The 16,374-nt window shown below is 45.6% G+C and overlaps 1 protein-coding gene across 16 annotated transcripts in view; it reads right to left on the bottom strand.

The window, feature by feature from the left end:
* Positions 1-12,350: 12,350 nt before the first annotated feature.
* Positions 12,351-16,374, bottom strand: part of LOC106569513 (receptor-type tyrosine-protein phosphatase S) — a 125,981-nt gene continuing 121,957 nt past the window's right edge. For all 16 annotated transcript variants that reach the window (XM_045694333.1, XM_014140942.2, XM_045694339.1 and 13 more), the window contains one exon: positions 12,351-16,255. In XM_045694333.1, coding sequence (XP_045550289.1) covers positions 16,187-16,255 — 69 coding nt within the window. In that variant the 3' untranslated portion in view covers positions 12,351-16,186. The remainder of the gene's footprint in view (positions 16,256-16,374) is intronic.

The raw sequence follows: 16,374 nt of genomic DNA, 5'->3' as shown, positions 1-16,374 counted from the left end.
ACAACAGGTTGTAACTAAGTGGAAAACATGGTTATTGTGGCTGCTGTTTCAAAGCCTAACACAACGAAATGGACAGCGCTTTCTAACTTAATGATTCATTCGAAAAACAAACATTCATATGCATATTAGAGTTGTTGCATATGCATAGGCCTATGAGCCCAAACCCGGAAAAAAAACTGAATTAAAATAATGATTTTGCCCTTATACAATACATAGCCTACTGCATATATATGCATGGCAGAAAAACATAAAAATAACAGATTTAAGATGTCTTGGTACATAATTGGTCTAGCCCAGGTATTCCCAAACTGGGGTACACACAATGCTGTTGGGGTTGCACCAAATAAAAATAATAATAAATAATTCTTCACATTTTCAAACAGACCATTTATATTTTCCAACGGGGCTATGCATTTCGGTGAGGTTTTTTCTCACCAGAGTAGCCTCGTTTCACTGCCAACAATAAAATTAAACCATCTAGTGTTTAGCGAAATAACAACACAATGTCAAATAAATGCAGGTAGCCTAGTCAAATAATTAACATCCAATCACATTAACCATTACTCTCTCGTGGGTGAAACCTTCGCTCTTGCGCAGACGTTTAGAAACAAAACATGCCAATTTGAAAAATAACCCACAGAATTTTTTTGAGTGAGAATTAAGATGACTTTTGAGTAGTAAGACATGCATAAAAGCAACAGATACCATTAATAAGAAGGGGCTAGAAGTGTCTAATATGGTGAGTTACCGAGTGGCTAGGACAAGCAAGCCCCATACTATTGTGGAGGACTTAATTCTTCCTGCTACCGCGGATATGGCTGGGACAATGCTGGGGGAAAAGGTTAAAAAAACTATACAGACAATGTCTTCATCAAACAACACCTTTTCACGACGCATCAGTGACATGGCAGGAGATGTTTTGAAACAATTACTGCTTCGCATACAAGCCAGTGAATTCTATGCGTTACAGCTGGATGAGTCAACAGACGTGGCGGGCCTGGCACAGCTCCTGGTATATGTCTGTTACGTTTATGGGGGGTCAATTAAGGAAGACATCCTCTTCTGCAAACCACTGGAAACCAGGACAACATGAGAGGATATTTTTAAAGTACTGGACAGCTTTGTGACATCAAATGGACGTTGATGGTCAAGATGTGTTAGTATTTGAACTGATGACTCAAAAGCCATGACAGGGAGACATAGTGGAGTGGTAACATGCGTGCAAGCAGTTGCTCCTGAAGCCGCTTGGGTACCCTGATGCATCCACCGAGAGGTTCTTGCTGCCAAGGGAATGCCTGACAGCTTGAAAGACGTTTTGGACACTACAGTGAAAATGGTTAACTTTGTTAAAGCAAGGCCCCTGAACTTCCGTGTATTTTTTGAATTATGCAATGATATGGGCAGCGACCATGTAACACGTACAGAGGTGCACTGGTTATCAAGGGGCGAAGTATTTGACATGTTTTTTTAAATTGAGAGATGAGCTTAAAGTTTCCTTTACTGACCATAATTTTCACTTGTCTAACCGCTTGCATGATGATGAGTTTCTCATACGACTGGCCTATCTGGGTGATGTTTTTTCTCGTCTGAATGATCTGAATCTAGGATTACAGGGACTCTCTGCAGCTATATTGAATGTGCAGGACAACATTAAGGCTGTGATTAAGAAGTTGGAGCTCTTCTCTGTCTGCATTAACAAGGACAACACAGGTCTTTCCATCATTGTATGATTTTTGTGTGCAAATGAACTCAAGCTTACGGACAATGTCAAATGTGATATAGTGAAGCACCTGAGTGAGTCGGCTGCGCAATTACGCAGGTGCTTTACCAAAATGGACGACACAAACAACTGGATTCGTTATCCCTTTCAGGCCCTGCCTCCAGTCCACTTACCGATATCTGAACAAGAGAGCCTCATCGAAATTAACAAGCTGTTCTGTGAAAATTACATTTAATCAGAAGCCACTGCCAGATTTCTGGATTGGGCTGCGCTCAGAGTATCCTGTCTTGGCAAATTGCACGGTTAATACACTGATGCCATTTACAACCACGTATGTATGTGAGAGTGGATTCTCGGCCCTCACTAGCATGACAACTAAATACAGGCACAGACTGTGTGTGGACAATTATTTAAGAGTGAGACTCTCTCCAAAACAACCCAACATTGGAGAGTTATGTGCATCCTTTCAAGCACACCCTTCTCATTAACCTGTGGTGAGTTATTCACATTTTTTGATGAACAAATAAGGTTTTATATGTAAGATGGCAAAATAAAGAGCAAAATGATTGATTATTATTATTTGTGCCCTGGTCCTATAAGAGCTCTTTGTCACTTCCCACGAGCCGGGTTGTGATAAAAACTCACACTCATTCTTATGTTTAATAAATGTATCGTATAGTGTGTATGTGGCAGGCTTACAATGATGTCAAAAACAACATTTGAGAGTGCGCTGACCCTGGTGCTAGGGTACGCAGCTGGAGGTTGAATGTTTGAAGGGGTACGGGACTATAAAACGTTTGGGAACCACTAGTCTAGCCTATACTCCGAAATTAAACACATTCTAGTAATGGCCTTTGAGTGTGGGCTGTATTATTATGCATACTGCATGGTATGGTTACCTTATGTTACTCTCCAAACGTTCTATTCATGAGTCTGGAAGAGAACGTATAGGCCTAGGTGATGCTGTTGGCTCATTGATTGTGCATGTGGCTAAGCTTGCAATTATAGTGAATTTGGATTTGATTTTGAATAGCCTAGTAATATGGATTTTTTTATATTTTCATAATTAATAGGCTGTCACATTACCTTTGGATACAGAATATTTCACCACCGTGCGTTTTCATCTTCTCCTCTCTGTCCTTCATTCCTTTCTCCAGCAGGCAGAGAGAGGGGCTGTCGTTGTGAAAACATGTTACTATCAATGTTCCAGAACAGATTTCACTTGGCTTCCCAAATTAAGCACTTGGTAAATATAGGAACAGGGTTGGAGAGCCCATGGCATACAGTGTGGGTGGAATATCACATGTTGTGCAGCTAGAGACTGCATGCTCCTCAAACAGTGGTTGATGTGTGGAGTGAAGTAACCGGAACCAACGGGAAAGCTGGCTACTGGTGCATATGGATGCCATCTTTATTCTCCTGCCCCTGTTCCTTCCCATTTGATAATGGGCCATTCTAAATCGAAACTACTTTTACATATTAGTAAAGACAAGATTAAATAGAGAATAGTCTGATGTGAAAATATCATTATTTGATGAAAGAACAGTGTGTGCAGCCTGAAGCAAGGAACAGAGAGGAAGCCTTTTTTTTTGCTACATTCTAAAATCATCAATAGCCTATAGTCACATCATGCAGCCCACATATGTTTTGATTTCTGAGACATTCTAAGGTTTGTATCATTCACAACTAAAGAGTCCAAATAACTCTAAATCTAGCATATAGGACCTATTTCAAATGATCACTTTTACACTCAACATAGCCACTTCATATGCACACTTGCTCTTTTGCATGGTAATAACCGCCAGACAAAATGTTATGATTGCAACAGCTCTACATGAACTGAACTCTTGTTTTAATATGGTGAAACTATTTCTTTTTAAATATGTTTCTCAAAAGAAACATTGTACATCTAATAGTCACATCATAGTGTAAAAGCAGGTGAGCTGGTTCAACTCTGGGTCATTTTCTGGTGTTTTGTGGGTGAAAACTGAGCGGGTCGAGCGTAACGCGTTTTTTTTATTGTTTAGTGAAGCTTGCATTGAATTACCCCATCCTGTTACACACAACAAGCTTCAATTCCCCCTGTCACAAGCTCAATTCCCCCTGTCACATGCTTCAATTCCCCCTGTCACATGCTTCAATTCCCTCTGTCACAAGGGGATTTATGGATGGTTGAAGACATCAAGCCTATTACCTTCAACCTTGTTTTGGTACTTAATAACTCCGATGCAAAGGATATACTGCTTTCCGGAGACCAGGCCCGAATCCCTGTCATTCGCATGAAGAAAAGGTGGAAATATAGAGGGAGAAGGTCGGAGTGCCTTGTGAGGATTCAGAGGTTAGTGAGTAAATCACCACTACCATCGGTTCTATTGGCCAACGTGCAATCACTGGAAAACAAACTCAACGATCTACAGTCGAGACTATCCTACCAATGGGGCATTAAAAACTGTAATATCTTATGTTTCACAGAGTCGTGGCTGAACGACAACACGGATAATATAGAGCTGGCTGGGTTTTCTGTGCATCAGCAGGACAGAGCAGCTATGTCTGGTAAGATGGGGGGCAAGGGTGTGTGTCTATTTGTCAATAACTGCTGGTATGTGATGTCTAATATTAAGGGCGTGTACTCAGAGCATGAGCAGCCCAACTGGCAAGTGTCTTCAATTACATTTTCTATCTCTCCTGTAATACCTACGTTTCAAGCAGACCACCATAGTCCCTATGCCCAAGAATGCGATGGTAACCTGTCTAAATGACTACCGCCCCATAGTACTCAAGTCGGTAACCATGAAGTGCTTTGAAAGGCTAGTCATGGCTCACAACACCATAATCGCGGAAACCCTAGACCCACTCCAATTCACATACCGCCCGAACAGATCCACAGATGACGCAATCTCAATTGCACGCCACACTGCCCTTTCCCACCTGTACAAAAGGAACATCTATGTGAGAATGCTGTTCAATGACTACAGCTCAGCGTTCAATGCCATAGTGCCCACAAATCTTATCACTAAGCTATGGACCCTGGGACTAAACACCTTCCTATGCAATTGGATCCTGGACTATCTGACGGGCCGCCCCCAGATGTTAAGGTTACGCAACAACACATTTGCCACGCCGATCCTCAACACCGGGACCCTCAGGGGTGCGTGCTTAGTTCATACCTGAACTCCCTGTTCACACACGACTGCGTGGCCAAGTACGACTCCAAGAACACCATTAAGTTTGCTGACGACACAACAACGGTAGGCCTGATTACCGACAACGATGAGAAAGCCTATAGGGAGGAGGTCAGAGATCTGGCAGTGTGGTGCCAGGACAACAACCTCTCCCTCAATATGAGCAAGTCAAAGGAGCTGATTGTGGATTACAGGAAAAGGAGGGCTGAACAGGCCTCCATAAAAATTGACTGGGCTGCAGTGGAGCGGGTCGAGATATTCAAGTTCCTTGGTGTCCACATCAAACCAAGAGAGTCGTGAAGAGGGCACGACAACACATTTTCCCCCTCGGGAGACTGAAAAGATTTGGAATGGGTCCCCAGATTCTCAAAAGGTTCTACAGAGAGCATCTTGACCAGATGCATCACTCCTTGGTATGGCAACTGCTCGGCATCCGACCGTAAGGTGCTGCAGAGGGTAGAGTATATGGCCCATTTCTTCACTGGAACCAAGCTTCCTGCCATCCAGGACCTACAGTTGAAGTCAGAAGTTTACATACACCATAGCCAAATACATTTAAACGCAGTTTTTCACAATTCCTGACATTTAATCCCTGTAAAAATTCCCTGTCTTAGGATCACCACTTTATTTTAAGAATGTGAAATGTTAGAATAATAGTAGAGAATGATTTATTTCAGCTTTTATTTCTTTCATCACATTCCCAGTGGGTCAGAAGTTTACACACTCAATTAGTATTTGGTAGCATTGCCTTTAAATTGTTTAACTTGGGTCAAACGTTTCAGGTAGCCTTGCACAAGCTTCCCATAATAAGTTGGGTGAATTTTGGCCCATTCCTCCTGACAGAGCTGGTGTAACTGAGTAAGGTTTGTAGGCCTCCTTGCTCGCACACGCTTTTTCAGTTCTGCCCACAAATTTTCTATGGGATTGAGGTCAGGGCATTGTGATGGCCACTCCAATACCTTGACTTTGTTGTCCTTAAGCCATTTTGCCACAACTTTGGAAGTGTGCTTGGGGTCATTGTCCATTTGGAAGATCCATTTAACTTCCTGACTGATGTCTTGAGATGTTGCTTCAATATATCCACATACTTTTCCTGCCTCATGATGCCATCTATTTTGTGAAGTGCTCCAGTCCCTCCTGCAGCAAAGCACCCCCACAACATGATGCTGCCACCCCCGTGCCTCACGGTTGGGATGGTGTACTTCGGCTTGCAAGCCTCCCCCTTTTTCCCTCCAAACATAACGATGGTCATTATGGCCGAACAGTTCTATTTTTGTTTCATCAGACATTTCTCCAAAAGGTACAATCTTTGTCCCCATGTGCAGTTGCAAACCGTAGTCTGGCTTTTTTATGCCGGTTTTGGAGCAGTGGCTTCTTCCTTGCTGAGCGGCCTTTCAGGTTATGTCGATACAGGACTCGTTTTACTGTGGATATAGATACTTTTGTATCCGTTTCCTCCAGCATCTTCACAACGTCGTTTGCTGTTCTGGGATTGATTTGCACTTTTCGCACCAAAGTACATTCATCTCAAGGAGACAGAACGCGTCTCCTTCCTGAGCGGTATGACGGCTGCATGGTCCCATGGTGTTTATACTTGCGTACTGTTGTTTGTACAGATGAACGTGGTACCTTCAGGCGTTTGGAAATTGCTCCCAAGGATGAACCAGACTTGTGGATGTCTATAATTTTCTGTCTGAGGTCTTGGCTGATTTATTTTGATTTTCCCATGATGTCAAGTAAAGAGGCACTGAGCTTGAAGGTAGGCCTTGAAATACATCCACAGATACACCTCCAATTGACTCAAATTATGTAAATTAGCCTGTCAGAAGATTTTAAAGCCATGACATAATTTTCTGGAATTTTCCAAGCTGTTTAAAGGCACAATCAACTTAGTGTATGTAAACTTCTGACCCATTGAAATTGTTATACAGTGAATTATAAGTGAAATAATCTGTCTGCAAACAATTGTTGGAGAAATTACTTGTGTCATGCACAAAGTAGATGTCCTAACCGACTTGCCAAAACTATAGTTTGTTAACAAGAAATTTGTGGAGTGGTTGAAAAACGAGTTATAATGACTCCAACCTAACTGTACGTAAACTTCTGACTTCAACTGTAGTAGGCAGTGTCAGAGGAAGTTACCCAAATCATAGACTGTTCTCTCTGCTACCGCACGGCAAGAGGTAGCGGAGCGCCAAGTCTAGGTCCAAAAGGCTCCTTAACAGCTTCTACCCCTAAGTTATAAAACTGCTGAACAGTTAATCAAATGGTCACCCGGACTATTTACATACAAATTTAAGATTTTTGGTTCCATCCGCCGTGTCTTTGTGAAATGCAGAATAGGTGAATGGATGATCTCTGCATGTGTGGTTCCCTGGAGGAGGAGGTGTGATGGTGCTTTGCTGGTGACACTGTCAGTGATTTAATTAGAATTCAAGGCACACTTAACCAGCATGGCTACCACATCATTCTGCAGCGATATGCCATCCCATCTGGTTTGAGCTTAGTGGGACTATCATTTGTTTTTCAACAGGACAATGACCCAACACACCTCCAGTCTTTGTAAGGGCTATTTGACCAAGAAGGATTGTGATGGAGTGCTGCATCAGATGACCTGGCCTCCACAATCACCCGACCTCAACACAATTGAGATGGTTTGGGATGAGTTGGACCGCAGAGTGAAGGAAAAGCAGTCTCCTAGACTCCGACATTACTCCTACTAATATTATATATTTGTTAATATCATTCTTTTACTTTTTAGATTTTTGTGTATTGTTGTTTATTTTTAGATATTAATGCACTGGAGCTACGAACACAAGCATTTCCCTACACCTGTAATGGTCCTGTGTGTAGCTGGTGTAGAGAGTCAGGCGCAGGACAGCAGATATGAGTAATCAACTTATTTTACTCAAAATACACAAATACAAAGCAGATAGCGAGCCCACAAAAACGGACCGATATACAACGAACAATTACTCACAAACAAACATGGGGGAACAGAGGGTTAAATAATGAACAAGTAATTGGGGGATTGAAACCAGGTGTGTAAGACAAAACAAATGGAAATGAAAGGTGGATCGGCGATGGCTAGAAGGTCGGTGACGTCGACCGCCGAACGCACAAAGAGAGGGACCGACTTCGGCGGGAGTCGTGACAGTACCCTCCCCTTGACGCGCGGCTCCAGCAGCGCGCCGACACCGGCCTCGGGGACGACCCGGAGGACGAGGCGCAGGGCGATCCGGGTGGAGACGGTGGAGCTCCCACAGCAACGAAGGGTCCAAGACGTCCTCCATCGGCACCCAGCATCTCTCCTCCAGACCGTTCCCCTCCCACTCCATGAGGTACTGAAGGCCCCTCGCCCGACGCCTCGAGTCCAAGATGGCTCGAACAGCATACGCCGGGGCCCCCCTCGATGTCCAGAGGGGTCGGAGGAACCTCCCGCACCTCAGACTCCTGGAGTGGACCAGCCACCGGCCTGAGGAGAGACATATGGAACAAGGAATTAATACGGTAATCTGGGGTTAGCTGTAACCTGTAGCATACCTCGTTCAGTCTCCTCAGGACTTTGAATGGCCCCACAAACCGCGGACCCAGCTTCCGGCAGGGCAGGCGGAGGGGCAGATTTCGGGTCGAGAGCCAGACCCGGTCCCCCGGTGCGAACACCGGGGCCTCACTGCGGTGGCGGTCGGCGCTCGCCTTCTGCTGCCTCACGGCCCGTTGCAGGTGCACATGGGCGGCGTCCTAGGTCTCCTCCGAGCGCTTAAACCATTTGTCCACCGCAGGAACTTCGATCTGGCTCTGATGCCAAGGTGCCAGAACCGGCTGATACCCCAGTATGCACAGGAAGAGAGAGAGGTTAGTGGAGGAGTGGCGGAGTGAGTTTTGGGCCATCTCTGCCCAGGGGATGAACGCCGCCCACTCCCCCAGCCGGTCCTGGCAATATGACCGCAGAAACCTACCCACATCCTGGTTTACTCTCTACACCTGTCCGTTACTCTCGGGGTGAAAACTTGAGGTGAGGCTGAACAAGACCCCCAGACGTTCCATGAACGCTCACCAGACCCTGGACGTGAACTGGGGACCCCGATCAGAGACTAAACGGGTAAAGAACATGGCCCACCTTGCCTGGCGAGGGTTCAGTCTCCTCGCCACCCGGATGTACTCCAGATTGCGGTGGTCAGTCCAGATAAGGAAAGGGTGTTTAGCACCCTCAAGCCAATGTCTCCACGCCTTCAGAGCCTTAACAACAGCCAACAGCTCCCGGTCCCCCACATCATAGTTTCGCTCCGCCGGGCTGAGCTACTTCGAAAAGAAAGCACAGGGGCGGAGCTTTGGTGGCGTGCCCGAGCGCTGAGAGAGCACGGCTCCTATCCCAGCCTCGGACGCATCCACCTCCACTATAAACGCCAAAGAGGGATCTGGATGAGCCAGCATGGCAGCCAAGGTAAACAAAGCCTTCAGGTGACCAAAAGCCCTGTCCGCCTCAGCCGACCACTGCAGTCGCACCGGTCCCCCCCTTCAGCAGTGAGGTAATGGGAGCCACTACCTGACCAAAACCCCGGATAAACCTCCAGTAGTAGTTGGCAAACCCTAGAAACCACTGCACTTCCTTTACCATGGTGGGAGTCAGCCAATTACGCACGGCTGAAATGCAGTCACTCTCTATCTCCACCCCTGACGTGGAAATGTGATACCCTAGGAAGGAGACGGACTGTTGGAAGAACAGACATTGCTCAACCTTGACGTACAGGTCATGCTCCAACAGTCGACCAAGCACCCTGCGCACCAGGGACACCTGCTCGGTCGGCGCGTGTAGCAGAGTATATCAGAATGTCGTCGATATACTCCACTACACCCTGCCCGTGCAGGTCCCGGAAAATCTCATCAACAAAGGCCTGGAAGACTGATGGAGCATTCATCAACCCGTACGGCATGACGAGGTACTCATAGTGCCCTGAGGTGGTACTAAATGCCGTCTTCCGCTCGCCCCCCTCCCGGATACGCACCAGGTTGTAAGCGCTCCTGAGATCCAATTTTGTGAAAAGCGCCCCGTGCCTTGACTCGATCGCACTGGCGATGAGAGGCAGTGGGTAGCTATACCTCACTGATCTGATTGATACCCCGATAGTCAATACACGGGCGCAGACCTCCATCCTTCTTCACAAAAAAGAAACTCGAGGAGGCAGGTGAAGTGGAGGGCCGAATGTATCCCTGCCCCAGGGATTCGGAGACATATGTTTCCATAGCCGCCGTCTCCTCCTGTGACAGAGGATACACGTGACTCCTGGGAAGTGCTGCGTCTACCAGGAGATTTATCGCACAATCCCCCCATCGATGGTGTGGTAATTGAGTTGCCTTCTTCTTACAGAAGGCGAGAGCCAAATCAGCATATTCTGAGGGGATGCGCACGGTGGAGACCTGGTCTGGACTTTCCACCGTAGTCGCACCGATGGAAACTCCTACACACCTCCCCGAGCACTCTTGTGACCACCCCTTGAGAGCCCTCTGTTGCCACAAAATAGTGGGGTCATGACAGGCCAACCAGGGTAGGCCCAGCACCACGGGAAATGCAGGAGAATCAATAAGGAAGAGACTGATTCTCTCCTTGTGACCCTCCTGCGTAACCATGTCTATTGGAGCGGCGGCCTCCCTAATCAGCCCTGACCCCAATGGTCGACTATCTAGGGCGTGCACAGGGAAGGGCATATCCACAGGAACAAGGGGGATCCCTAAACTATGGGCAAATGAACGGGCAATAAAATTCCCAGCTGCGCCTGAATCTACGAGTGCCTTATGCTGGGAATGCGGGGAAAACTCAGGAAATTTAATAAACACATACATGTGAGCAACAGGGGGCTCTGGGTGAGCCTGGTGCCGACTCACCTGGGGTGACACGATAGTGCCTTACCTGCTGCCTCGACTCCCTGAGGAACCTCCCCAGCACCGACCAGCAGAGTGCCCTCTGCAACCACAAATGGTGCAGGGAATTCCCCCTCCTCCGGTCGCCCTAAGCGCAGCACCTCCCAGCTCCATGGGCATCGGAGCGGAGGTGCTGGGGGATGGAACTGACAGGCCCCGATCCGGACGTCCACGGGTAGCCAGCAGGTTGTCCAGCCGGATGGACAGGTCCACCAGCTGGTCCAACGTGAGGGTGGTGTCTCGGCAGGCCAACTCCCGATGGACGTCCTCGCACAGACTGCACCGGTAGTGATCGATCAGGGCCCTGTCGTTCCATCCCACGCTGGTGGCCAGGGTCCGGAAGTCCAAAGCAAAACCCTGTGCGCTCCTCGTCCCCTGACTCAGGTGGAACAAACGTTCCAATGGGTAATGGTCCAACGCCGTGTCTCCCTCACTCCATATGGCATTGGCCCACTCCAGGGCTTTGCCTGAGAGGCAGGAGACGAGGGCGGACACGCTCTCACGTCCCAAAGGAGCCGGGTAGACAGTCGCCAGGTAGAGCTCCAGCTGGAGTAGGAACCCCTGGCATTCGGCAGCCGTCCCATCATACTCCCTCGGGAGTGCGAGCCGAATCCCGCTGGGACCGTGTGAAGGAGGGGTGGACTGTGGAGCCTGCTGTAGTGGGGCTGGTGGAGACGTTGGAAAACCTCCTCTCTCCCATCTATCCATCGTCTGCAGCACGCAATCCATGGCGGTGCCCAGACGTTGTAACAAGGTCGCGTGCTGCTGGACGCGCTCTTCGACCGAGAAAGGGGGGCCGTCTGCTCCTGCTGACTCCATTTCAGGTGAGTAATTCTGTAATGGTCCTGTGTGTAGCTGGTGTAGAGAGTCAGACGCAGGACAGCAGATATGAGTAATCAACGTATTTTTCTCAAAATACACAAATACAAAGCAAGATAGCGAGCCCACAAAAACGGACCGATATACAACGAACAATTACTCACAAACAAACATGGGGGAACAGAGGGTTAAATAATGAACAAGTAATTGGGGGATTGAAACCAGGTGTGTAAGACAAAGACAAAACAAATTAAAGTGGATCGGCGATGGCTAGAAGGCCTGTGACGTCGCCCGCCGAACAAGGAGAGGGACCGACTTCGGCGGAAGTCGTGACAACACCTGCAATAACGCCCGCTAAATATGTGTATGCGACCAATAAAATTGTATTTGATTCAAAGACAACCATTTGGGCTGTCCTCATACAACCAGAATGTGTCAGTAGAGCATCTGTGTGACTGTGAATGCATTTATGGATGGAGTAAGGAGCTATTTTCCAGCAAGAAAAGTAGTTCGGACTCCATCTAGTGGAAAAATATGAAGCATACACTTCACAGTTCACGCCTTCCATCTCCTTGAGATTAAGCTCATGATGAAGGCTTTCTCCTTGCTCGTCTCTCCCTTGTTTTCAGTCCTATTGTTTTACAGTGCATGATTCTCAGCCAGCTGTCAGACACTCACATACAAGGACAGAGGAACTAAATGACTCATTATGTGGTATATTCAATCATCCTGCTTTTAATACAAAGTCAACATTCAATATTATCTACATCCAGGGTTTAAAGGAAATAACCAGGTTAAAGGTGATTACGTGATGTCATCGGAACTGGTCCTCGCTTGATGACATGTTTACTCTGTGTCTTTTATGTCAGGTGTATTTATACTGAACAAAAATATACATGCAACATTTAACAATTTCAAAGATTTTACTGCCTGCCCATACCATAACTCCACGGCCACCATGGGGCACTCTGTTCACAACAAACTGCTCGCCCACACAACGCCATACACATGGTCTGCGGTGGTGATGCTGGTTGGACGTACTGCCAAATTCTCTAAAACAACATTGGAGGCAGCTTATGGGAGAGAAATTAACATTCAATTCTCTGGCAACAGCTCTGGTGAACATTCCTGCAGTCAGCATGCCAATTGCACACTCCCTTAAAACTTGAGACATCTGTGGCATTATGTTGTGTGGCAAAACTCCACACTTAAGATTGGCTTTTTATTCTTTCCAGCACAAGGTGCACATGTGTAATGATCATGCTGTTTAATCAACTTCTTGATATGCCACACCTGTCAAGGGGATGGATTATCTAGACAAAAGAGAAATGCTCACTAACAGGGATGTAAACAACATTTGAGAGAATTAAGCTTTTTTCAGCTTATGAAACCAACACTTTATATGTTGCGTTTATATTTTTGTTCAGTGTATATATATTATATAGTCATCGTTTTAAGGTTCATTTTAAGTCACACCAGATAGACTTTTGGACCACACTTAAATTACATATCAAGATCATTTCACTGTTAATTAAAGTAATGAGGGTCTTTTTGTGTGGCCTTTCCCTTTGTGTCAAAATGCCGTTATACTCTCCGTCTATCTGTAGTAGCGAACTGAAACGCCACGGTTCACTGAATACAGTGCAACATAGACTTTCACCGACTACTGTACTTTGCTCGACGTTTAAACTCTCTATGCCCCGACACCCTAAACCCCTATTGGCAATTGGATTGTACCACTGGTGCTATGATAGGGGCTGTAAACTGAAACTAGGTCTGAATCTGTCTATGAGGATAGCAGTATCAAATAGCATTCTACGCAGGTTCTGTCTACGATATACTAAAGCAAATAAAAAAGCACTTAAAAATGACCATTAAAAAAAACTATGACGATATCATACAGAAAAATTGGCTTGCCAAGTAGACATCTCATTGGTTATATTGAGTTATTTTCCTCAAATCAAACAGTAATTAAACAAATCAAAAAGTAGTAAAAACAAAGAGCCATAACAGTAACAAAATAGAACGATGATACATATTTCAAAAATCATATCAAAAAGTCAACAATAAGGCTCTTTTTTGATGATAATAATTATGCCCCACTTGTTTCAACTCTATACGTCAGTCAGGCCTATATACTGTGTTATAAAGAACTTTTATAAACTGGGTAGTTCGAGCCCTGAATGCTGATTGGTTGACAGCCGTGGTATATCAGACCGTATACCACGGGTATGACAAAACAGGTATTTGTACTGCTCTAGTTAAGTTGGTAACCAGTTTATAATAGCAATAAGGCACCTCAGGGGTTTGTGGTACATGGTCAATATACCACAGCTATGGGCTGTATCCAGGCACTCCACACTGCGTCTTGCCTAAGAACAGCCCTTAGCCATGGTATATTGGCCATATACCACAACCCCTCGGGCCTTATTGCTTAACTCTACGTCAGTCAGGCCTACTGTATGTACTGCATTATAAAGAACTCTCTATACGTCACACAGTATATACAGTCTAAGTTCATACTGTGCTGTTCAATCACAACGTATCTGGGGCAGCAGATTATAGAACGTCAAATCAATAAGAGAGGATGATATTTAAAGGGATTGTAGGGGATGCTGGAGTGGACTAAAGGTTGTGTCGTTTAGTTTGTCTGTACAGTAGGACTACAAGCAGAGACAGAGCGGAGAGAAGATGTGAAGAGTCCTGTCTTACTGTGGGCAAGAGAAGAGAGTTTGAGTTCTACTCTCAACCCATGAGGACCTGGGTTTATCAAGCAAACAAAGTTCATCCAATTCAACGTTAACACACATACTCATTACTGTATATGTAGCCCAAGCAGGATTTGAACCCACAACCTTTGTGTTGTCAGAACCATACTCCAACACACTGAGCCATCAGGACCATTCCAATGCAGAGTGGCAGAATTCAAGTAGGTGTAAGCTACATTACGACGCTCACTGCTTAGCTCAGATACATTGGATGTAACGTAAGCAGCTGAAAACCAACATGGTGAAACATAAGGCAAAGACACTGAACCACAATGAATAGGATCATTACAATATTTTCTGCAGAATGTGGAAAATGTTCCCCCCAAAACACACTCCAGTCAATTAAGGAAATTAACTCAAATTCTGTTCATTCATCGAAATGGTCCTCCAAGAAAAATAAAGCCAATTTTCAATTCATACACGTAATTTCAGTGCATCTCCCAAAATGACTGGCTGGGATTGAAATGGAACTGCCTGAACTGTGTTTAACCTTTGTCATTACTCTATGTAGTAAGATGTCAGCACATAGCAAGCAAAGCATGGATGTCTGAACATTGACTTGTAATAATATTGATCCACGCTTGGAGTAGGGTGACGTTGCCCCCAGACAATGTTCTTAGGTCAGTTTTGTTTTTCCACCCGAATGGTTTAGATTACGATTTCAGGATGGTAAACTTATCCTAGATCTGTGCCTACAGGCAACCTCAACCTGGAGCTCATGGATCATCATGTATGCTGGATGTAGACGGGTACCATCCCTCCTTCTCATTAGAGGTCAAAGTTAATTTCCCATCTGCCCAGGAACAGCGTGGTTTCTCTTGGCACTGTGGGTAGGAGAGTCTGGTGTCCAATCACAGACATGCAGCTCAAACCGTCCTTCTAGTTCTATAGGTCTAAAACTGTGCTGTGGACCAGGACTAGCTGTGGCAGCAACAGACACCACGAATGCAGAGCGACAGACACGTGGAAATGTTCACCCCTCGTACACTAAACCCACAGATAGAAAGATAAGATAGAAAACCCATTTAAGGTGCAGCAGATATCCAGGCTTTTCGTTGTCCTTTTATACATGTATCACTGGTTTTCGTTTTTGAAATAGCTGACCACAACACACACAGGTTTTATAAGTCCTCCACATTTTGAACACTGAGGTAAGAAGAATATGCAGGATTACACATGTAATAGTCTGTCTCTAACTCCCAACACACCCTTTGCAGGTCTTTCCTGAGAGTACAGGTTTTATTTGACGTTTGTCTAGTTGTTGTTGTTGCTTTGTATGTTATTGTTATTTTGTATATTGTTGTTTTGCATGTTGTTGCTGTTGTTTTGCATGTTGTTGCTGTTGTTTTGCATGTTGTTGCTGTTGTTTTGCATGTTGTTGCTGTTGTTTTGCATGTTGTTGCTGTTGTTTTGCATGTTGTTGCTGTTGTTTTGCATGTTGTTGCTGTTGTTTTGCATGTTGTTGCTGTTGTTTTGCATGTTGTTGCTGTTGTTTTGCATGTTGTTGCTGTTGTTTTGCATGTTGTTGCTGTTGTTTTGCATGTTGTTGCTGTTGTTTTGCATGTTGTTGCTGTTGTTTTGTATGTTGCTGTTGTTTTGTATGTTGCTGTTGTTGTTCTTGTATAATTACTCCTTGTTAGTAGCATCGCCCCTCCAGTGGGATATAAGGTTCATTGTTTTGTCGTTTTCCAGTCTACGCCTCTCTTTCGCTGTTCCTCGTCTCTCTGTGGACCTCTATCTGAACAGAAGGATGGAGGGATGACAGTTCCTCTCCTCTCTTAGGTTGCATAGTGGTCAAAACTCCCCAGGTACTCCAGGGCAGCCTGGTAGCAGAACTGGTATTCATCCTGAACCGGGGAAATAGACAGGACAGAGCAACAGACTACCATTACCGTGGCTTCCAGACACAGAGAAATCACATTTACTTGTCTGATAGCCATGGTTTTCAACAGTGAGACTGAGTCCT

The sequence above is a fragment of the Salmo salar genome, chromosome ssa14 (genome assembly GCF_905237065.1).
Source record: "Salmo salar chromosome ssa14, Ssal_v3.1, whole genome shotgun sequence".
Classification (NCBI taxonomy): Eukaryota; Metazoa; Chordata; class Actinopteri; order Salmoniformes; family Salmonidae; genus Salmo; species Salmo salar.
Note: the sequence above shows the minus strand (reverse complement) of the source record. Positions and strands in the feature narration are given on the sequence as shown.